This window comes from Zeus faber (genome assembly GCF_960531495.2).
Source record: "Zeus faber genome assembly, chromosome: 6".
NCBI classification, from domain to species: Eukaryota; Metazoa; Chordata; class Actinopteri; order Zeiformes; family Zeidae; genus Zeus; species Zeus faber.
Genome location: NC_137201.1, coordinates 29,633,995 through 29,658,539, shown reverse-complemented (window position 1 = coordinate 29,658,539; position 24,545 = coordinate 29,633,995). Strand labels below are relative to the sequence as shown.

Sequence of the window (24,545 nt, the reverse complement as noted above, 5' to 3'; positions counted from 1 at the left end):
AATTTTAAAATCAAAAGGCCAAAGACTAGAACCTATAAATCCACACACTTGGCCACTTTAAAAAGAGGCTAGTAAAACTTTAAAACTAGTCACTTTCATTTATAAGTATTGCATACCTTTATTGTCTTAACTCTTAGTAGTATATTGCAGCATTTGTCTTGCAACACTGTGTCTATCTTATCATTCAGTATGACACTGCGTTGTTATGGCCCACAGCTATTTAAGATGTCCACTAAGTTGACTCACTGTCATTATTGTCTGCATTTAGTTTAGTCTTTCTTTTAGGTAAATACTTTTAAATTACTTATACAACACTACTTCTTACCATTTTAGATTATTTAAACTTTTTTTTTTATTTAACTGTTTAAATACTTCATAAAATCAGTTTTTAAATACTGTTTTATTTTAATCACTACTACACTCTTATTTTACGTTTTATGTAAAGTTGAGATGGCTCTGAGACTAAGAATCTCATTACTGGTGATGATGCTTGCATTGTTATCAAGTATTTGACCATAAACTTGAAACTATATTTACATAGACCTAGTTTGAGTGCTCTCATTACAAAGCTATTGAACTTTGTAATTTTAAAAATGTAAATAAAAAACAGCTCCCAATTTGAAATTAAAAAGCTGTGCAACATGTAGAATAAAATAAGACATTAAGACCTGTTCTCATTCATATGACAAAAAAACCCAATTGAACTTTGAAAGATGACCTCTGGTCAGGGTTCAAAGGACATTATCTCAGGTAATGGGTTAGGGGTGAAAATCTGAAATCTCTCTCGCGAATGTGATTGTGTTTTTTGTTTAGCACCATCTCATGGTGATAGTCGCTTTGGATAAAAGCGTCTGCCAAATGACTAAATGTAAATGTAAATGTAAATACACTGCAACTGAATAAATGGCCGTGTTTACAGTCTAAATTAAACACGCTTTGTCATGACACATGAGAAGGAGGGGGAATTCCATTCCGCCGATTGGCAGCCGGCTGGGAGCCGCCTGGTGGTTGGCTGGAAGCTGGTTGCGAATTGGCTATCAACCGGCTGGAAGAACCCTCTTCAAGTGGCTCCTACTGTACCTCTGGTCTGACGGGGTCCTCAATGCCCACCACACAGATACAGGTTAGGCCGGTCAGTATGTCGTTCTCGTTGTCCCAGTCGGGTTCTCCGTCAGCCAAAGGGAAGTCTCTGTAGGCCAGGCAGATGGTCCGCAGGCCCTCTGAGGCCATAGGCTCGATCACCTGCTTCACCATGTCGTCCCTGTCCCGCGACTTGAAGATTTTTTCCTCGCCACTGCCTGTCAGGGTCCTAAAGCACCTGGAACAACATGCAGGTACTTCCAGAAGCTGCAGCTGCAGATACTGGCCAAATCAAATATCACCTTTTTTTTTTACTGCGACAACCTTGACACCCTATAGTAAGTACTGGATTATGCTTAACTGTGCTAGCCTCTGGGTTAAATGGTATTTAACCCTCTGGGCTAAATAGTATGTTTTATTTTTTATATCTATATGTATTTTAAAACCAAATAAAACTCAATAGTATAATACATGTATATGGATACAATTCAGTAACATTTGAGGAGCATCATCTCAATTGAGGCAGTAATTTTATCTGAAGAGAATTTTTTTGAAAATGCCCATCCTTATTATTATTTACAAAATATTATTTAGTTAATAAGATAGAATTAGCTAGCTTTAATTAAAGAACAATCGATCCTAGCAAATATAAATAGTAATTTGTTTCTTTTCAAATTGAAGAATTCAATTTTTTGCAGTACAATATGTATCCTAAATATCCTATGAAGCAGAAACAGTTTAAAAAAGTGCCCTGTCAGTTCTGTGCAGAGTGCAGGTTCATTCTGTTCTTCCGTGCCCCCAACCACTAGTAACATCTTCATCCGATTATTCCAGTTTGAACATAACATAACCTCGATTTGGTTCATGAATTTCTCTATCCAGCATAGAAGGGGACAAAAACGTGTTTGACCTTTGACTCCCTAAAAGGCATAGGCAAAATTCTAACTTTCTCAATATCATAGCAGTTGGTGAAAGCATTGTCTGTGTGACTGTAGTTCATTCCGGTTTTAATACAAAGTAGGTAGCCCCTATCTTTGGTGTCCCTGTGTCAACAACTCAAAAAAAGCACAACAGAAGGCAGCAAAGAAGTCTACGTACTTCTTGAGCAGGATCTCTGAAGCTCCCTTGCTGAACATCCTGTAGCTGCCATCAGCGTTCTTCAGCACAGTGCTCATGGACTTGCGAACGGAGTTGAAGGTGTAGACCTTGAAGAGTTTCTCCTCTGGGATCTGGTTGCGGATGGTTTGGTAGTCACGGCGCAGGTCCAAGGCAAAGCCCAGCAAGGCACACTCAGTCTTGTTGCCGATCTGTCGCGGCAGTCCACCGTCCTTCTCTGGAGGCTGGACAAGGAATCGTTAGATAGGGTGTGAAAATCAGTGTCAGTAACCATTCACCCCAATTAGCTGTAAAATACTGTGGATTCAGAAAGCCTTGGCATTCACCAGACACAAAGGCTTGAAGAATAATCTTTCAACCGGGCAGATTTAATGATCACTTAAATCTGTTAGTAGGTCACCACTAAGTCATACAGAGCTTCTTTTTCCTAAAGGTGTCAAGGGAAAAGGTAGTATAATGACATCATGATTGGGGTGGGTGAGACCAGCACTTCAACCTAGTTTAAGTTTCATCCTACAGAGGCCAGTGGGACACTAGTTTTCTACCAGTGTTACCTTTTTAGACTTTAGTAAATGGTCAAAATAGAAGGAATGTCGGCTTTGAGAGAATCTTGTCAGGCTATCAGGTTCTTGTGTGACCAAATTAGCTGTCCTGACAACGAGCTGAACCTTTTCCAAGTACCAATTTGAATCCTTAACGTCAGTAGAGGAGGGGAAGCGGACGCTTAGTTTAGATCTGATCTCCAAGTGGCGTCTTTCCAAAATTCACTGCCTTCTGAGCTGCACTCTTCCCCTGAACCGATTTCCTCACCGGAACCTTCTTCTTACACTCACCATGATCTTAGTAGTGTAGGCGCAGTTGACGCCGATGCCCATGATGAGTAACTCAAGGATCCCAGAGGGGATGAGGTCCGCCTCAGGAACCTTCCTGTAGTGACGGTTGCCCAAGTAGGCCTGCACCACCGTCATACGGTTCATGGTGAGCGTGCCCGTCTTGTCGGAGCAGATGGCCGTGGCATTGCCCATGGTCTCACAGGCGTCCAGGTGCCTCACCAGGTTGTTGTCTTTCATCATTTTCTGTCGGAGGTGGGGAAAGGCAAAGGAAATAATAATTAATTCACCCATATGTTAGATAGTACGTTATGTCAAGTGTCAATCTGCTCATTGGTCACCTATTTCCTCCCTAGTCACCCTGAAAGGAGGACCCATATTTCATGGTTTCTTCTTTTTCCCCCTAGGTGTTTGGAAGTTTTCCCTAGCCTGTCTCGGGCTTGGAGTTTGGTTGAGCCATTCGAGAATTGTAACTGTGATCAAAAGCCATATAAATTAACAGCACTGGGGAATCAGACCTGGTACAGTTCAGGGTCAAGGGGGCTCGAGTCCAGATTATCAAACAGTAGTAAACAGTGAGGTTCCAACCCAACTCTGATACATTTTGGATCAATTAGTTTGTTATACCTGGAAACCCTGCATCACACTTAAACTGCAACAATTGGGAGCTTTTATTCTGATATAAGTCTTTAGGTGAACATGCAATGATGCTGCCATGACAAGGGGTTGCCTTTCCAGTGTATCTCAATGGACATCTCAACATTGGTATGGTATAGTATCTCAACATTGCCAGTGTTCGGGGTTGGAGGGCTAGCTGATGTGCAGCTTGGTAGCAAGGTCTGGACTTGTACCTTGACGGAGTAGGCTAAGGAGATGGTGACAGCCAGGGGAAGGCCCTCCGGTACAGCAACCACAAGCACGGTGACACCAATGATGAAGAACTTGACAAAGAATTGAATATAAACAGGGAGGCACTCGTTTATCCAGGGCAGACCCTGGATCCAGAAAGTGTCCAGGAGGAAGAGACTGATCAAGATGATGACTGTCATCCCTGACATGAACAGGCCTGGGAGAGGGGGAAGAGATAGAAAATGTCAGGTGGAAAGGCCGCATACAAAAGACGTCAAAAATGGGTAAACGACAGAGACATTTGACAAGCAGCACTTTAAATACAGAGAGACCATAGGCTATTTCCCACGCATAGGTTTCTCTTCAGCTCCTGCTGTACCTGCTTTTCCAATCTGCACAGCCAGTTTGGTAAGCTTCCCCTGGAGGACCGACTTCTCCTTCTTTGGTATGTTAGTCTTCTTCTTCTCTTCTCCTTCATTGAGAGGTTGCATTTCCACAGCAGCACCATATTTGTCTTTACCTGAGAGAAGGGGGGGGGGTGAAAGTCTTTCATGGTCAGTCTGGGAAAAACAGGAAAAGGCAAGGGAAATAAACATTTTGCAAGAGCGATTAAATATAAAGATATAAGTAATGGATAGTAAAAAAAATAGAAAAATATATTAATAAATCACATATGTGACAAGGCACATGGAAGCAAAAATATACTGATTAACATCAACAATTCAGCAAAACAATAAAACTCAATGAACAAGGGACATACTAGTTTAGTGCAGTTTTTGTTAGGGTGTTGTGCGTGCACATAGCATGCATGTACAATGTGGATAATACAAAACAGGACTTCACTAATAAAGACTAAATTAAATTAAATTAAAATTAAAATTAATTTATTACAGTGGGTTAATAAATAAATCAAACTTCAGACAACACAAATTCATTTGAACTGAGTGCAGCCTGACAAAGTGCTTGGTGCTGTTTAGTTCAGTGTCTGGTGCTGTTTAGTTCAGTGTCTGTAATCCCAGTCCGGAGATTAATGCTTTTTCTTGGCTGACATTCTCAACAAACCAATTGAAAGGGTCATCGACCCAAAACAATCCCAGCTCCCAATATCACTTAAATATCACTCAAGCTGGTTCTACGTAGTGAGTCGTAGCTGAAAAAAATAGCATTCTATTTGTTTATATGCAAAACGCAAGTCATTTTTATTTTTTCTTTATTTTTTTAATCATTACATTGATACCATGCTGGTCCACAGATTGTTTAAAGACTGACTGAAAGACTGACTTATCATGTGCATTAATAACTATGACTTACAATGTGTGCACCCTCTTTAAAACAACTGTAAAATGCACATTAACCTATTATCCCTGTGATATTATTATATATTTTAATCTGTTTTTGGCTTTTTATTTCTGTGCTTTCATTCCTCTTTGCGTTCGTATAATGTATTTTATGCCTTACGTAAAGCACTTTGAATTGCCCTTGTGTATGATATGTGCTGTACGGATAAAATGCCTTGCCTTCAACCATATAAGTGAATGATTGACTTGTTTCCCATAGTGAAGTGGTTTTCCACAGCAAAAAGTGTAAACCAAAAGGCACTAAATGTTATCATGTAAATGCAATACTCAGTGGATCACGATAATTGCTGAATGGGGATTGGCACCTAAAATTTCTGACGGGTATTAAGTTGATAGGTCCCTGCTGATTGAGCCTCTACAATACCCAGCAGTGGAAACGCTGTCTGTCGCAGCACGCCTGCAAGTGCACCTCTGCGTGCGTTTGTCTGTGAGTGTCTGTGTCAGAGCGTGCTGATCTGAGTACTGTAAATTAGGCTGTTAGCGGGAAGAAAGGCAGGAAGGCAGGCAGGGGGAAAAAGCAGCTGCAGAGCTTAGGGCTTCTAATCTCCTTGGTGCTAATCACCATGAACAGAGTCAAAAGCACCTGCTGCTAAGGCCACACACACCCACATCCACACCACACACACACACACACACACACACACACACACACACACACACACACACACACACACACACACACACACACACCACCACCACCATATGGTCCCCGAGGACACAGGAATGCACCTACCTGTCTGTTCTGCCATACAGGAGATTTCTTGCCACATTAGAAAAGCTTGCTACCTACTGTACAAAATCATCTCTCACCAAGCTACACGGCGAGAGTCCAGAGATATTTTAAAGCACTTAACGCCCTGCTCTACCACCAATTACCAGAGAGGGGAGTCTAGTAGTACACTAGCACTAAGGTCCAGCAACATTATGATTGCAGTTCCCAGAAGCAACATATGTAATTTCTCTGAAAGTCGTGAGACAACTTACAGAGAAATGCTTCTGTGCTGTGGTGCGCCCTGAAACCTGACTGAGAAATTATGAATGTTATTTCTGTTTGAAAAGGGAAAGAGTGGAGGGAAAACAAACTTTCTTCAGGACTTTTAATGCTTTCAGATTTTTAATGACTGGCTGGAACACTACAAGTCTGAAGCAGGATGGGACAGTGCCATTCATTAGGACACTGGCCCCTATAGGCTGGATGGAATACTGTGACCAACAGAATTGAACATTTCTTTAATAAGGCATGAGGGAGTAGTATCCAGTGGACAGGTAGTAGGCTTCAAACTGAGATGAAAGAGGAGAGAGATAGGCTTAAGTTGGTGAGAGCACCAGAACATAAATTTCTGGTTAATTCAGAGCGATCATAGGGAGGAGGTGAACTGCAGTGGTCCACAAGTCATCAAATGAAAGTCTGAGTCAAGGCTCAATTCTTTGGTCATGAGTCCGCGTCAAGTCTCTCAAGGCCAAGTCTGAGTCAATCTTGAGTCTTCTGTCAAGAGTCCAAGTCAAATCCAAGTCTGGAGCAATCTTAAAAAGATACTATTAAGTAAACAGACATTTCTTGAAATGGCCACCTATCGCTTAGATTCAAGACAAACGACCAGCCTAAAATATCACAAAAAGCCAGTGAAAATGAACGGCTGTAAATTTCATTGGCAGGAGATTGTTAGTCACAATGGTTTAAGATAGCAAACAATATTTTGCGACAGGAGGATCTTCATAGGAACTGTGCTGTACAAGCTTGTAGCTCTGCCTCTAATCTCGTTTAGTGGCTGTCGTTTGTATTTAGTCAGTTTGACCTGGTTTGTGGTGAGTGCTGCACAGCCTGAAAACCGTTTGATGGCCAAATGGCGGGTGGCAGGGAGGTACACACCGCCGACACCCACACCCATGATGACACATTTGATAAAACAAATGTACGGTAATACTAAAAGGCTCTAGCGTTATGTCTACAGATGTCAGGTCCTAAGGCTGTCGTGACTTTTACAGAGTTCCATAAAGTGCAGATTAACTGGGAGTGGTACATAGGTTGGACTGATACACTTTAATAACATTACAAAGTAGGGCTGTCCCGATTCTCCAAATCCACGATTCCATTTGACTTTCAATTTTAAGGTCATGATTCGATTCGATTTTTTCAGCACTGATGGCTATGCCAATTGTTAGACTCTTCATTTGTATTGGAAAACACTTGTTTTCGCAGTAAGTAACTTTGAGTCCAGTCACTTCAGATAACAATAAATAATGTTATTTTTTTGTAGTGAAATACATATGAGCTGCCTCTGTTCTGCCCTCTCAAGTGGACAAATCAAGTGGACATATTGTAAAAAATATCATAATTTTATTGAATCGGCGCACACTTTTTCTTTCCACAAGATCCCACAAGCTGTGGCTTGAGCTGCAGGTCGCCCCCCCGCCGCATCTCAGCTGGCTGAGCTCCACTTCAGCGATACAGTATGCAGTTTATTTTCCGATTTTCCGATTTATTTTGTTATTTACTTTATTTTATTTTATATTTTATCACCTTTATTTTTCACTTGCTGATCGGACAACTGCATGAGGCATTCCACTTGCCCCAACACAGAGTTTACTTGCCCCGGGCAAGCGTTAACGTAGAGCCCTGAGGGGCTGCGGCGCAGCGGACAATATTAACCCAAAAAATTTGGGGAGAATCGCGAACCTGCTTGTGATTTCCAAGTTTGAAATCAAAGGCTCATTTCAATCGATATTCGATTTCGAATCGTAATCGTGACACCCCTATTATAAAGGTAAATCTAGTCAGTTTCAGGGGGTAATGAACGTAGTTTGTTGTCTTGTTTTTCAACCTCCCGCACAACAGGCTGTATTACAGCAGTGCTATACAGTATTGTAATCCGTAAATATATTTCACAACACAGTATTTGAATACAATAATTTTGTACACTGATTTATCTTTGAAGACGTCTAAAATTTTGACACTGATTTCGCAATTCACTGAATATTGGTGCAATTATAGTTATCCTGACCCACATATCATGCAGTATCATATTGCCAGATACTTGCCAATACACAGCCTGAGTAACTTGCACAATTAGTACACATTGGTAAGTAACCATAGCTCAGGATAATGGTTGTTTTTAGTAGACAAAACAAATCAGCCACAGACACAATATTTCACCATTAGAACTTCCAGGTAGCTGCCTTGGTGCTCATCAACAGGTTTAAATTAAGTTTGCCTTGACAGTAGAAAATGCTTCTGAGAATTATAATGTGTGTTTTACAATGAAATGTCAATAAACAGTAAAACTTACCTTTCTTGCCCCTCTCATCTTTTTTACCTGCAGACAGAAAAAGGGAAAATCCGTTCAGTACATGAGCTAAATTATTTGATTGATTTGCTCAAACAGAAAGACATTTCCCACCATGGATTCCAGCTCTTTCCACAGTCCATTGTTCCCTCTTTGCCACAGTCTTGGTAATTTTAAGAGATTGTTTTGTTTTGTTTTACTGCTTATATCTACCGTATCTGTCTAAGTACAGTTGCACCAGTGATTCTCAGCACAGATGATGAGTTGTGATGAGCAGTATCAATATTCAGTTTAAAATTGGAGGTCGTATCCGTCTGTACAATATCCCCAGGTTTATTAATATTCCCATTATATTCATGCACGGAGCAGGGTGAACAGGTTGACACAGGCTACACATGGTACCTGGAGTCGGTGGACATAAGACTGTCAATATTCATAAAGTCGATGCTAGGATCATAAATATTGGAGACCGACTTCACGTGTAGGGGACAGCAGGGTGCAGGAGTAAACTGTCACACTACACAACAGAACTGCTATCTTTTTAAGTCCATTCTAAATATTATAGGCTTATTAGTCTGGGGTCATTACAACACAACTATTTTCCCTTTGATAAACTCGATTCATTGTGTAGCATAATCAGAAAATCTCCTTTCTTTAATATCTGGCATTATTTATGTAGCTCTTGGTGTCAGATGTTTGCATTCTAGATTCTCAGATACAGGCTGTCTCAGCCTGGTATTGGACAGCTATCCGATTCCTACGTCTGTATTGCTGCATGCCTAGTTATTTTGTTTATCATGTACGTGCACACACTTTCACTACCTGCCCATTCCACTTCTGGGTGACGAGGGGGCTGGAGTCTATAGGAGCAGTGCAGAGTCGTACGCATGCAACTCACACACCGTTCACACCGACGGGCCATTTAGGGGTCTCCAATGAGACTAACATCTGTGTATTTAGAGGTGGGAGGAAACCAGCCACACAACCCAAGTAAGCACGGAGGGAACAGGCACGCAAACTCCACACAGAAGGGATCTCAGACAGATTTGAACCCAGGTCTCTGGTGCTGAGAGGTGACATGATATTCCACTATACCGCCATCATTTAACCACACTGTATATTTGAGGTTATCTATAGAAGGAACAGGATCGGACTGAACTCCAAGAGAAGGCCTCGCGATACCTCTGGAAAGGATGCTCGCCGCTTTAAGAAGCTCCACCTACTTTTCTTGTCTTTCTTTTCTTTCTTTTTCCTCTCCCTCTCTTTCTTCTTCTCCTCCTTTTTCCTCTCCTTCTCGCCGCCGTCGTCTCCGCCGTCGTCCTCGTCCTCGCCCAGCAGGGTGAAAATTATTCCCGTCTGAGAGTTGACTCCAACTGCTGTGACCAGTATTTTACCAGAACCTTCCATGACGTGTGTGCCTGGCAGGAGAGAGGGAGGGAGGAAGGGAGGGGGAGCGGGTGAGCGAGTGATCTTATAATGATCACAACATTAACTTCTTGCCATTGCTCAGCTCTAGTGTAAGGTCAGAATATTGCCATGGTTTTTACACCCCCCCCCAAAAAAAAGACATCAGCAGTATAAAAAGCCCTGTAAGATAATGGCAACACGTTTCAAAGGTTTTGGGTGTCAAGACACTGGGACTAGAGTCAATAATGCAAGGCGATATGGGATAATTTGTAATCACACTATCCTTAGTTATAGTTTGACACAGTGGGGAATACCAGCTTAAAAATGAAAAAACCTTCAATAGTGAGAAAAGTGTGTTATTACTCATCATCATTCATTTAGACTACAAAATAATCAACCACAATATGACCTTTTTCTATCTTTTGAAGGAAAAATAATATGCGAAAGATTATGAACAATAAGGCTGACCAATCACCCACCCCCATACAAACCAACCCTTATAAGCTTTTGATATTTTGTTTGTGAATTTTGTGAGGCACAGGCAGACCAAACTGTCCGGGCCCTCATCACGGAGCTACACTCCTGTGAAATGTGGCTGCAGGGAGGCGAGCAGTGAAGTACCTGAAAGCAGCATTGGGTCTTTATCCAAGGTCTTCTTGACATGGTCAGACTCGCCTGTCAGTGAGCTTTCATCAATCTTCAAATCGTTCCCTTGAATCAGCACTCCATCAGCCGGGATAAGGTCACCTGGAACCCAGCCACGTGCACAAAGTCACGGACAGTCACAGACAGACACACGCACGCACGCACGCACGCACACACACATGAACGCACATTAATAACACAACAAAAACAGGCTACTTTCCTTTGCTTATTGGTATTGGCTTGTACAGTATTAGCATACACTCAAAACGAATTTGCATCTGAAGTTATATCTAGTGGACCAGATGGGAAAATTACCTTTTCCAAAATGACCTTGTTCTCTGATGTATCAAGTTCAAAAGTTCCAAAGTTCAACTGTGTATATCATGCATCCAAACCCGGTGAAGACGTTCTGTTTTCCGACAGTTACATCATAACCCTTATCACCTTAACAATGAATTTGCATTGTTAGATTTTGAGAAGACGTCAGATAAACATCCAAAGTAACTAAAACCGGGAATGTTGCAGATGATGCTTCATAGAGCTTTTCCCTGATTCTGCACAATTTAAACAAAACATGGAGCAAAACTATGCACTTCATAGTTCATAGGGGGAAGAGATGCTGGGCATGACCATGTTTTCATAGTTTTGGTGTTTAAAAATCAGTAAAAAAAAAGTGTACTAAAACAATCGCACAACACTGAAAATGTTTAGGAGTCGTCCTTTACCATATTTGACCTGCGCAACATCGCCCACAACAATCTCGGACACGGGGATCTGTATGACCTGGCCGCCGCGCACCACGTTGAACCTCTGCTCCTGCTCGATGCGGCTCTGGAGTCCGCGGAACTGCTTCTCTTTGCTCCAGTCGTTGAAAGCCGTCACCAGCACCACGCAGATGACGGACAGCAGGATGGCGGCGCCCTCGATCCATCCGGCGTCCGCCTCCCCCTCGTCCTCCACCCCCCCAGCTGCCCTGCCGCAATCTGTAGGTGGAGGAAGAGTGGTGCTGTGGGTTTTTCCTTATCACGGAAATGAATATCTGGTACGCCATGGGCCCATGGGGCCACTGGGCCACCAAGTACCTGAAAAATGATGACAAAATGATGCTTCTCACTGACCCCCTGCCTGATCAGCAGGGAAGATGTTCTACATCATCGCTATACGCAGTCAATGCTTACAGCGATTTGGGAGCGGTACTGGCTGGGTAATGGCGGGTGGCAACAAAATACATAAACAAGAATGCGCCATGTCCACTGTTCATACATTGTTGTCTTGGCCCTGTCAGATTGAGGAAGAATATTATCATTTGGACATTTTTTTTTACCTACATTGAAAATTTAAACAAAAAACAATGTGAACCACACAGACACAAGGACAGATAAAAGGAATAAGCTATATAACCCTAGAGACATCGATCCACAACTCAAAATTCACTGTTAGAGCTTGACTATTACTGTGTGTTAATGTTGTTTTCAGTTGATTATCTTTCGTGTGGTTTCTGGGAAGACAGCATGTCAAAAAGCATTAAGCATTCATCATGCTAGCTGTCCGGCCCCATGCCTAAAAGGAAATCTGATGACAGACGAACGAAATACAGAGACAAATGAGGGAAATTTGTTTCAGTGACAAATGGGGTTTTAACAGTTACAGGGCGCCACAACGCTGCTGTAGATGGTGCTGTAGCCTGGAGCAAAAGAAGATTAATGTTTTCATAAAACAACAATTTTACGAGGTGAACCATTTCTCTTTAACATCGAAAACATTTTTATTTCGGACCCGGGCCACAGTTGTAATTCTTGTTGATGAAAGCTTACAAAATTATATCTTTATATAATGGCTTTAAAGGCCAGTTGAACAGATCTATTTATTTCCAGCTGATTATTATATATAATAACCAGCAGGAAACACACACACACACACACACACACACACACACACACACACACACACACACACACACACACACACACACACACACATATATATATATATATATATATATATATATATATATATATATTAGGATAGTTGCGATCTGAAGTGCTTAATTAAATGCGCATTAATATGACTCAATTATGTCTACAAAGGAGTGCAGTGTAATCTCCAGATGGGATAAGGTAGGAGGAGAAGGAGGAGGATATTTTATTAACTGTGATGATAATAACGTCAAAAGTCATGCCAGTGGAAATTAGCATGTGACAGTTAAATCAAAATGAATATATTTCCTATCTTATAAAATACAAAATGAATGGACAAGCCAGAGTAGATTGTACTTCTCCAATCATCTCAGATATTATGTATGTCATTACCAGCATGTTGTTCATAGAGCACAGTTCAATAAGTGTCAGGTGGTTATTCAATCTTTCAAAATAGGAAAATGGTGTATTTTTAGAAGCCGTTTCTTTTGTAACCAACCAAATCCTCAGACAGCACGAAAGCTCCCATCGGTGACTCCATACATTCCAGGAAAAGGCACCAAGAACTGATGAAACAATACCTGATTAATACCAAATTCAGAGTCGGGTTATTTCATTCCTGATTAAAATATGCTTAGAAATCAATTGTTAAGAATTACAAGTGGGTGTCAGTTTCTCTAAAATGACAACTCTGCTATGAGTACCCTACAAAGATGCTCCATTGATGACCAGTAGAATAAGCCTCTTAAAATACGTTTAACATTAAAACTAGAATATTTTTGGATCAACATCCTTATATAAGAAACCAACACTGACAGACGACAAGAAGACAGTGTTGGTTACTTACTCTCTCTCTCTCCGTTTTCAGGCTTGTAAAAAGAAAGGCCTAATGAGATGATGGCGGCCACTTCCAGGATGATGAGCGTCACATCCTGCAAGGCCTCCCACACTAACTGAAGGAATGTCTTTGGCTTTTTCGGAGGTATATGGTTCTGTCCAAATTCTTCTTTTCTCCTGTCGATATCCTCCGACTTCCCATCCAACCCTAAAGTGAAAAAAGCACAAAGAAAGCAAAAAAACAAAACAAAAGATCAACACGTGGGTGACAAATCCTCTACCTCCAGAGGTGTGCGTTCGCAGCACTTTATCCATTTTCATAATAAATATAGTCATCCCTTAAATGACATCAATTGATAAAAATTACAATTTTGCCTTAATTCCCTGTCTAGCTCTTACCATCATTTGTCTATTGTGTCTGGAACAATGGGATTAATGCCTTCTCTTTTAACACTGTTATTATTATACAACCTGTTTATGCGCCAATCCTTGCGTGTACAAAGGAACCTCATGAATATCTCATTATACTGATCATCATTCTCCAGCTAATATGCGCATGAATTCCTTAATGCGTCAGCAAATAAGGAAACAGTGCTTTTCTAAGGTCAACTCAAATTAAGTGTTCACGGTAATCACCTCGTGTTTTCAAATGCTATGTAATTGTTTTTCATGGATCACGCTCACGGGTTCGCAACGTCGACTCACTCAACGGAGTGACTGCCTGTCATGGACTAAGAGCGGGGGGGAAAAAAGACTCGAGTCAAAAGAAACCTACGATGACAACGGCATGGCTGCGACGCCGCCGGCTGCCCGCCACCTCCAAAGGTCCAGGTCGAGACGTTTTGAATACGCAAACAGACCTAACCGGCTGTGACGGGCTCTGGTGCCGCTGCTCGCCACGTGTTCTTAAACTGTCTTAACTCATTTGGCAAAGAGAGACGGATAAGCCTCATAACCGCTGGAGTTTCTGAAGGGTGGAGTGAACAGGGACAGGCAGGCGTTTCCGCTCGGTTTGTTTCAGCTTGGGGACATCAGCCTGAATAAACTACATATGTACATCTGGAAAATAATGACAAAAATTTTGATATAAAAAGAGATTACCTCGAGTTGACCTTGTGCCTCGCTGAAGTCGAGGTGAAATACACCATTTGGTAACACTTTCAAATCAAATGACATTCTTTAATACACCTTGCAAATACTCACTGTATTTAAGAACGCTACAATACCTTGAAAGGACCAATAAATGATCCACATACTATATATACTGTATATAGCATTGGATTATGCTGCATTTACATACCTTTAAATAGATTAGTACACTGGTTGAGAAGAAAAATAAAACTAGCTCTACATATATTATTAACACATCAAGGATTTCATTTTTAGAATGGAACGTATGTTAAGAATCTTTATTTGTCACATGACCGCACATGCTTTTTTGGGTGGTGGCCAGTGAAATATGGACTCTGCATTTTTCACATCCTGGCTTGTCCTTCCTCCGGTGGGACAGCCAGGAGCAGCGGGCAGCATTCGTCGATGCCCGGGGACCTGGTACAGACGATGATGTGCGCATGTTTTTGGTGGTAGGTGGAGGAACCCCCATGTGAGCACAGGGAGAGCATGCAAACACCACACAGAAAGGCTCCTATTTTGGAGATAACCCACCGGAGCACAGTGCCAACAGCTGCCCAGGCGGGAATTGAACCCAGGACCTTCTTGTTGTGAGGCAGCAGTGCAGTGCACTGCGCCCTGTGCCACTCAAGCCTGATATAACATGGAAATGTTGAAATGACCGCGGGGTTAATAGCTCTATTATATCACGCAATTTCATCCCATGATCTGTCCGAATGATTACTGTACAAGCTGCGTCATCTTGCAATGAATACATAGAATTGTTTGCGATTTTCTATGATACTACAGTCAAAGCGTATTTCAAAGAGGTAAAATGTCCTCCTTTTAGACATTATTCCACAATGTAAATTCTTACTTGTCCTTTATTGTGCCATGTATGCTCCCATGGGTGCATGTGTTCTTCTTGCCACTTATTAAAGACCCAATCTTTTCCTCTGGTGGTAATTAGCCATTTGCAATAAGCACGATTACAAGCCAGCATTTAATCATTTTTATTTCATTACGTTTACAGATGCTGATGTTCTTGTATCCAGTAAGTGTTATCTTCGTGACTATATTTTTTATGTATTTTTCTGCAGTACCATCAAGGACATCTGTTGTCAGTGGAAGAGCATTTCCTTGTTTGGCCTCACATGTTCATACTTGCCCTGACAGTTCAGCTCCCACCAAAGTTCCCCATGGACACAACACATCCCAATCGACTGCTAATGTCTGCCAAGATGTTTTGGGGAGGACACACTCTCCAGTGCAGCAACTCTTGTACGTTGCAGTGAGTTGAGTCTGACGCCATGCTTATTATGTGTAAATCACCCCAAAACAACAAGGGTTGTATGGCAAAAAGTATAATGTGCGATCAATAAAAAAAAAATTGCACACACAAAATGAAAGAGTAATAGCAAGCATGGAAGACAAGCGTGAGAGATTAGCCCTGAACTGAGCTGCTCTCTGGTTTAAAGTGAGTGAGATTATTCAAGGTAAATCAATCTGCCCCCATCTCTCACCATCCAGATACAGTGCAGAGGTTGTCCCTGCTCGGCGTGGCTTGTCAAGCTAATGGATTTTTCCATGTAGTCAAGCTGCTGGTGACATTTTAATGCTCTTTGTCAGTCCCGCGCACCCCGGGTGGGGAAGAAGGGGCGAGGGCAGGGGATATGCTAACGGTGTTTATTGTGCCGTTGGTAAGAGGCGCGAAGTGAATGAATAAATAATGCCGAGGAAAATGTCAGAGGACACAACCGATACTGAGTGGAAAATGGCTGCTGTCACTTAACACGGACAACAAACATTATCAGGCCTCACCTCATCGCTGTAAAGACTGACCGTTCCGCTACCTCACTGGAACCAACTGTGGGCCATGCAGCCCTTATGGATATAATGATAAAATGGCGATTAAGCGGCATAAGCAGATCCTTCTCTACTGCAGAAGTTAACCTAACTTTTTTCTTCCCTAGACACAAATGTGGAGTTATCTATCAAAAATATTGAAAAATAAGCAATGTGTAAAAACAATTTCGTTTTCACTCCATTTATGTTGATGTATCATTATATTCTGCTGTTATTTTTATGTACTTTCACAGGCCTGCCAGGGGCTTTTGATGCAGCAGTTGGGTAGATCTAAAGGACATATTGCAAAGTGCATTTTCTTTTCCTTATACATGAAAACTGTGGTCATTCTGCGGCCTGCTTGCCCCAACACTGTAACCATAAGTGGGCCGCAACGCATAATTTGGATACCACTGGTCTACTGTACTGTGTACTGCACACACAGTCCCTGTAGTCGGAGTGAAACCCTGCTGTCCCGTCATACCTGTACGAGTCAGTAAACAATCTATGAGGAACTGTGTTTTCAGGTTCAACAATGTTCACCAAACACCTACACCGTTAACAAACAAACGCCAACGCAACTCCTGAATGCACTTTGTTGAATGAAGGGATGTTGAATCTGTGTCCTTGATAACAACAACCTTACTCTATTCGACCTTTTCTCTCGCACATTGCGAGGAAGCAGAACTGACAGTAGCACTCCTATATCTTGTATATCATGTAGACAATCAAGACATTAAAAGTTATTCTACAGTACCAAGATACCAAATGATATTAAAAGACTCTGCATATTAACTATCATCAGCTTATAGGGTTGGTGTTGCTTGTGTGATACTTTGTTTTGGAGAACCCCATACCTCCTCTAAAACAATTACGCCTGCCATTTTCTCATTAACTTCTGTGCAGTGTATGTTTATTGTTGCCACAATAGGCTAAAAAATATGTTTTTTTAAAGGCTTGGTCGGGGTTCATGTTGGCCTGGAGCCTGCTCGGTCGGTGCAATTATAAGGGAAGCACTGCAGTCGACTATTTCACCATTAAATTACTATTGATTGTATGGCGGTCATAATATGACAGTACTAAATTGATGTTGCAATAAACTCCACTGCTCTAGAACTACAGTATAATATGGTCAAAGCAAGCATTAGCCATCCATTTCAGATGGTATTTTTTTTAAAAGCAAGTTGCGTTATATTTACCGCATGTAACATCTTTAAAATAAATATAAAAAGGGCTATTCTAATTGCTTGTTATCAGTTTATGATTTAGGGCTATACAGTATGAATGTTTTTATTGTGGGATGACACATCATGAAGAGGACAGAGGACATATTTTTTCTAAAATCAGCATTGTGCTGCAAGGAATAATTTAGCTGTGAATCATGCAGCTGCTGCCTGCTCAGAGAAGACATTATTAGACCAGTGAATCATGCAAGTCAACACGCATTCAAATGCAAAAACTGTGCCACAAGTTTCTATTTTTTTTATCCTCATGCAGATAGTTCACAAAGCCCAGCGCCAAACAATGTTGACTCAAAGTCAAGCCAAAATTTTAATTATATGGCCCTTCTCACATCGACTATAATTTCAGACTATCTAAAATTAAATCCAGTATTTTTTCTGGAACAAAGAACTGATCTGACTCATCTGAATTCTCCCAGTGAAGCATTAAACAATAGCTTTAAACAATGTTATAAACAATTCCTGCTAAACTTTGGCGTTAAACAATGCTGGCAAACTGTACTTGAGAGGGGTCATAGTGAATTCTGTGCATTATAGTTATGCGCAGTAGCTCAGAGAGCAGCACGGCGGCTTGGATATTGTGTCATCTAATCTGAGATCACATCCAAAATCCCATCCCCCTTCGAGGTTCAGCAAAGGTCACTAAACTGATTATGTTGGACAATAAAGACTTTGCTCTGGCCGACCATGTCAAATGTCTGATCCTACTATTGAACTCAATTTCATCAGAAGCCATCAGAAGGCTGAGATGCAGACATCGATATCTCAACTTTTAGTTTAACAAGAGCAACAAGAACCAAAACTTCTGCCAAGTTATGGTTGCTTGCTTTGAAAAAAGCTTCAGTACACAGCCCCAAATAAACAATTAAGTACAAAAAATTGCCTGAAAATAATAATATTTCCAAAAATAACTGTTGTGAATGTGTGACTGAATGTGTTGGGGCTCTTTGATAATGATTCCATCTACATTGAACATCGCAGCAACATGTCTCCTCTGGATATGGATCCAGCCTTCAGTATGGTTTTTTTTTACCCGAGTGATCAGTTATCTAGTATAGAACAGTTCCCTTTGTTGATTTCCCACCAGCAAATTTTCTCACCACGAGGATGAATCCCATCTTTAAAGAAAATGTCTTGGAGACGGATCGAACCTTTCGTACTCTGTGGCCTTACTAAATGCACCCTGGGCAGCCCTGCCATGTGAAAAGTAAATGCCCTAACACTGAGGCCCCCCGGGGTCTGGCTCAGCACTAAAAGCCGGTCGAAAGGCCGTTCAACAGTAGGGATCCATATGAATCATCATTTCAAAGCACTCTATAGAGAGTGCATTTTTTAAGGAGCATACTATTTATACACGTATTAAGAGGAAAATATAATGCCATGAATTTACTTTATGGGGCAGTAGCTCAGGAGGTAGAGCGTCCAGTGATCGGAAGATTGTCAGTTCGGTCCCCAGTTCATCCTGGTAGCCTGCTGAAGTGTCCTTGAGCAAGACACTTGACTCCTTAACTGCTCTCCTTGGGCTGATGTGCGCCTTGCACGACTGCCGCCACCATCGATGTATGAATGTATGTATGTGTGTGTGAATGGGTGAATGAGAGGTATACACTGTGAAGCGCATAAAGTTGTATGACTAGAAAAGCGCTATATAAATGCAGTCCATTTACCATATATACTGTAATTGATTTCCACCATTTGTTTCCAGGAGGAATAATTTTGTCTACCTAGTTAGTTAACGTTTGTACTTCAAAAACGTTCATGATTTTCTTTTTTTACTTTTATGCTTGAAATTATTTTGAGAAGAAATCCCTTTTTTGATACAATGCAAGTCAGAATATCATCACCATCACCAAAGACCAGCACAACACAGACTCTCCATATGAATAACATATACCTGTACACTTGTTATATTGAATATATGAATATATTTACCATCAACAGGCGATGTTCTTAGTCTAGCACAGAGGCCATTTACATCTCCGTAGCATTCCTGGATCCTCGCCAGTCCCTCAACTCCTCTGAGCTCCATGAGGGAGCGGAGCTCCTTGAGCGAACAGCTGAAATCCGCATCATGATTGGCCTCCGCACGGCGGCCATGCTTGGAGCCACGGAAAGAGTTGTTGGCCATGTCAACATCAAGTAGCGTTCAGCAAGAGAGGCTTTCCTGAGTGTGATGCTCACTGGAGGATCACGTTTTTCCCATAAACCAATGGGGTTTCTCTGGGGAAGTGGCTAGCTTGACTCTAGCGAGTCTGACTTCGGCACAAAGAAAGCCATTTCCATTGGTTGTTTGAAATCCCACTTCTTCATGGTGACTTCTAAGGGGCCCAGATGCACTTGGAGGTGGGAAGGCTTCATCTGAAATGGGATGAATGAAAAGATGGCGGTTACACACAGTTTACTACCACTGCTGCTTTACTGCTGCACTACTACCTCCATTTAAGAAAATAATAACTTATTTATATGAATGTAACACATTTTAGAACCATTCAACAAGGGGACAATGTAATGCAGACATTCAAAAATAAAAACTAAACCTTATAGAGATCGCTGGGTAAACAAAGACATGGCAAACACATCATATTGAAGATATTATATTACATATTGAAGCGTTGATAGAATACAGTGTCAGAGCCCATGGCTTCCTGGAGGTCTCCACTCTCCACGTTCTCTTTCTGGCCTAACAATGCATTAAACACAGCATCAATGTAGATCACCATTTACATGAAAATAAAGAGGAATTTGAAGAGTTTCATTTCAAAGAAAGAAATAGAAATAGTTGATTTGCCCACCATTAACTGCACGTTATTGGCTAATTACACTCATATCCTGGAAAATAAACCGAAGGGAGGAATAAGGTGAGTTAACAATGAAAGATGAAAGTTACCTCCCAATTTGAAATATTGATCAGCGACCATCTCCCCTTTCAAAAGATAGTAAATATTACTTTAATAAGATATTAAGATACGATTTATTGTAAAATAATTCCGAGGGCTGCATTGATTGCTTTTAACGATCTGTAGCTGCTAGAAATGAAATGCATGCCCTTGTTATTTCTTAAAGGTTATGACCTTTGTTAGTTGGATTCTAATCTGTGTCAATCAATCACTGCGGACATAATCTGTTTGAAGTGAGAAGCTTGTTCGTGGCATTCCCATCCAACACTCCAAGTCAACAGCTAACACACAAACTGACAACCCGCCTTCACACCAACACACAGACACAGAAAAGCATGTTAAACAAATGGAAGAGCTGGAAGTAGAACACTGACATAAATCTATAACCAAGTAACTAGCTCCAGGCTCAAGACGGAGGCTTGACTTGAAAAAGGGGGGACAATGTCCCATTTAGTTCAGCCTGTCCAATTCAGGAGCACCTTGTTGGTCAAAGGACAGGTAGGATAGAAATTAGAACCTGATTAGTGATTGCAACCGTGTGCTGATTATTTTACCTTGCAAAGGCAGAGAGGGGGAGAACCAAGCACAAATTTACATTAAATAGAATAAACTGTTGCATGGTGGGGTAAAAAAAAAAAAACAACAACTTTGTAACTATCTTAAGATAATCAAAACATGATGGAGAAGAAATCATTTGACCTTAACTGAAACTCAATTCAAGGACAGTTATATTCACAGCGCAAAATTAACAAATAAAAAATGTAAATGAGTGTTACTTACAAATGATTCCCCCTTCAACCTCCAGAGAACAACAAGAGGTATTACCGGTAGTCCATTACAGAAGGCAGCATCACATCCAGAACTTCGGAAACACCCTCATACTCCAGCCACGCGCCTTAAAAGCACCCGGATAGACAGCCTGTTTGGGAGCCAGGTCCCCAAACTGCGATTCCTGTTTGAAAATATGATATGACCTTCAACAAGCATACATTCAACGGCGCCTGGCTACATTGGAGGAAAAAAGGGCCGGCTGAATGATTATCTCAGGAAAGCCTCTCGCTTAATCTAATTAGACAATCTGTAGCATGAGTGTGCGGCAGAGACGCTGCTTGCAGCTCCTCAAGTTGCACTACGAGGGAGGGGAGGCGCCTTGTCTGAGTATGAACAGAACGCCAACCCCTCCTTTGTTTAACTGCCACAGTTTATTCAGATCCTCTCTGCCCCCGCCTGTATTATGTCTGCCAAAGTGTAGCTCGGAGGGCAATTGTCCCCCGTCATAAGGAGAATTCCATTTGACGAATTTCATAGAATCACAATGAGGGAATGTACCATGTTAAGCCCGCACCACAGGGGTGACCAGGTAGGTGACTCCGTTCCCTGGGGGGGGTGGGGAGGTTGGAACTGGAGCTTCATAGGCCCATGGCATCTGTGCAAATTGCTGTTTTTTGATTCTAGTCACTACCTCTGATTTTAATGGAGATAACAAGCAGCCGGTGATTCCCAGTGGACCGGGCGCACGTCCCTGTGGGGACAAATCTCCGCAGGTAGCATGAACCTCGCGACCTATGAGTCGACTACCACCCGGCGGCCAAATCTCACAGACCTCCAGATGGGTTCTTGTTTGATTCACCTCAGATTGACATTGAGCTTCTTAAAATACAGACTATGCATCGTAATCCAGTCGGAATGCCACTCTCTTCTGTTTGTAGCTCCAACAGTCCAGGGTTAAGGGTCAAGGTCCCGCCGTTAATCATATGTGCCTCGTTGTGTTGCAATGTGCTTTGGATAAAATCATCCCCTAGATGTGATATTCACATAATAATAAAATACAGAACCAATGACTGAGATGACGACATGTCGTGATATTTGAGCCGATGTCGCTTGTGATGACTGACGCACAGCAAAATAGGTAAACACAGCTCACGAAATACACACTAGAACTCTTCACAAGGATTATTCCAAGAAAGTAAGAGCATATTTGGCCGCTAGTCATATCGAATTAACTCTAACTGGACAGTTGTAGCTTAGTGTAGGCTCAAATTGGTTTTATTGTTTATTTGTAAGTCATTTCTTGTTCATGTCAGAAGAGTCGAAACTCCCCTACCTTCACAAACACAACCTCCCCACAACCACAGGAAAAAGAATAACGCAGCGCACAGTGGAATATTATTAAAAAACAGATAAACAGCCAATTGCACCTTCACTTCCTCTCAAACAAATGTATATTGTGGGGGATGTTATCATCACATGCACCAGCAACCCCCTCCAAGTCAATTCAAATTAAAAAAAAACCCAAAAACGTCCTTTGCCGGTGTCGTGCCAAAAAGTGATCGTCCGCCAAAAAAACGATGGCCAAAAAGTGACCGCAGCATTTACCTTGTCACCGGAAGGTTATTTATGCCTCAAAATCACATGGTTTCCGTAACGAGGGTCATATTTTAAAGGTTACAGCCCACCCAGTCCTTTTTACCGGTTGAAATGCCTTTAATGGGCCAAAACCAGCAGTAATATGTCGTTTTCCACTTGCCAAAAAGTGATTGCAGCTCCTGGATTGCGACTGAAAGGTTGTCTCTGCCTCAAAATGAATTGGTTTTATTCATGAGGGCTACATTTGACAGGTTATAGCCCACCCAGCGGACGGCGATACGACGATCACTTCCCCAGCAACAAAAACAACAGTATACAGAGCACATCGTAAGAAAATACATTGAGTTGGCGTTTCTCACAACGAAGTATTACCGCTTTTTCCCCCATACGTACACACCTGCATTCTCGGTAAACAGCCATAAACGCATCAAAGAACACCGATTATGACGCTGTATTACGTGTTAGCAGTTTGGTGACTATAACGTTATTCTTTATGAATAGATTTAATGAATTAGTCAGAGTTTTACCTTCGTTTTCTCCTGGTTCACTTCACCTTATCAACTTCATCCACAGTAGACGCGGCAGTCGCAAATCAGGAGGGTTGCCAGGTTAGGCAAAGAATTCCAGCCAAGGTAAATATTTAATTTATGATATTATAATATTGAATATAGTATGATATGACATTCACAGTCCATTATAATATAATAGAATATAATATAATATAATATAATAGAATAGAATATAATAGAATAGAATAGAATAGAATAGAATAAAAAATATCGTCACAATATCATATTATATAATACAACATAACATAACATTGTATAGTATAATATAATTTAATATAATATAATACGGCATAATATAATGTAATATAATATAATGCAATATAATATAATATAATAGCTATATCTGACTGATCATAGTCTCACTGTTATCGCCAAAACTGTAGTGTAGACGGGTATGGCATTTTGGACTAAATCATACTAAACGGTAGAAATCTTCCCAGACCGGGGTCCAAGAGACTAAATCTTATCAATGTGTTTCAAATTGAGGGTCCTTGATGTGAAAAAGGTTGAAAATGACTGGTATAGTATACTAGTTTTTAATAGGGAAAATGCACAATAACAACAGAACAAGTAGCAACCGTTTTTCGGCATAAAATCAATAATTCAATAGTAAGTGATAAACAATTTGTAATGATGTATTTATCGAACAAATAATGTAAATGGTTTATAAAAAGATTTGTTAAGGTTGACAAGTACAATTCTTTTATTTAACAACCATTTAACCAATGGTTACCAAACTATGCCACTATGAAAATGTCCTGTGACGGTCACGGTCACTTCACTAATACCCGGGGTGACATTTAGGATGTCTGATTCCTGTTTCTATGGCAATGGCTTGTGACATACTTGTAAAATAAATAAACAACAACAACAAAATGATTTGTCCACTTTTCAGTTACACTGGATTTGCTGCTCTGTTATGGTAAGGTAAAAATATAAACACCTACTGTTTTTGTGTTTTTGTTTTGTTTTTGTTTTTTTGTCGTTTTGTGGATTGTACATCTTGATTTTTTTTTTAAATTTCTGTTGAAATATGAACGTAAATCAGCCATTTCGTTTTTATTTCTTATGTGCACTTAATAATTCATTTTAATATTCCTTTCCGGTGCGCTGACATACATGTGAACAAAGTCATTCTCATTGTGAAAGCAGAGAGCGAGATCAGAAGGAGGATTACGAATCATTACGAGGACA

At 41.0% G+C, this 24,545-nt stretch overlaps 1 protein-coding gene across 2 annotated transcripts in view; it reads right to left on the bottom strand.

The window, feature by feature from the left end:
- The window catches only part of LOC307231503 (plasma membrane calcium-transporting ATPase 1-like), a gene marked incomplete at both ends in the record, with an annotated part of 29,900 nt that extends 10,254 nt beyond the window's left edge, over nt 1-19,646 (bottom strand). Inside the window, 11 exons of one of the 2 annotated variants that reach the window (XM_080002245.1) lie at nt 1,081-1,318; nt 2,179-2,420; nt 3,030-3,272; nt 3,878-4,092; nt 4,255-4,395; nt 8,521-8,547; nt 9,741-9,935; nt 10,546-10,671; nt 11,295-11,552; nt 13,333-13,530; nt 19,451-19,646. In XM_080002245.1, the coding sequence (XP_079858371.1) occupies nt 1,081-1,318; nt 2,179-2,420; nt 3,030-3,272; nt 3,878-4,092; nt 4,255-4,395; nt 8,521-8,547; nt 9,741-9,935; nt 10,546-10,671; nt 11,295-11,552; nt 13,333-13,530; nt 19,451-19,646 (2,079 nt within the window). The remainder of the gene's footprint in view (nt 1-1,080; nt 1,319-2,178; nt 2,421-3,029; nt 3,273-3,877; nt 4,093-4,254; nt 4,396-8,520; nt 8,548-9,740; nt 9,936-10,545; nt 10,672-11,294; nt 11,553-13,332; nt 13,531-19,450) is intronic. The other variant, XM_080002246.1, reaches the window with a different exon arrangement.
- Between the last annotated feature and the right edge of the window lie 4,899 nt (nt 19,647-24,545).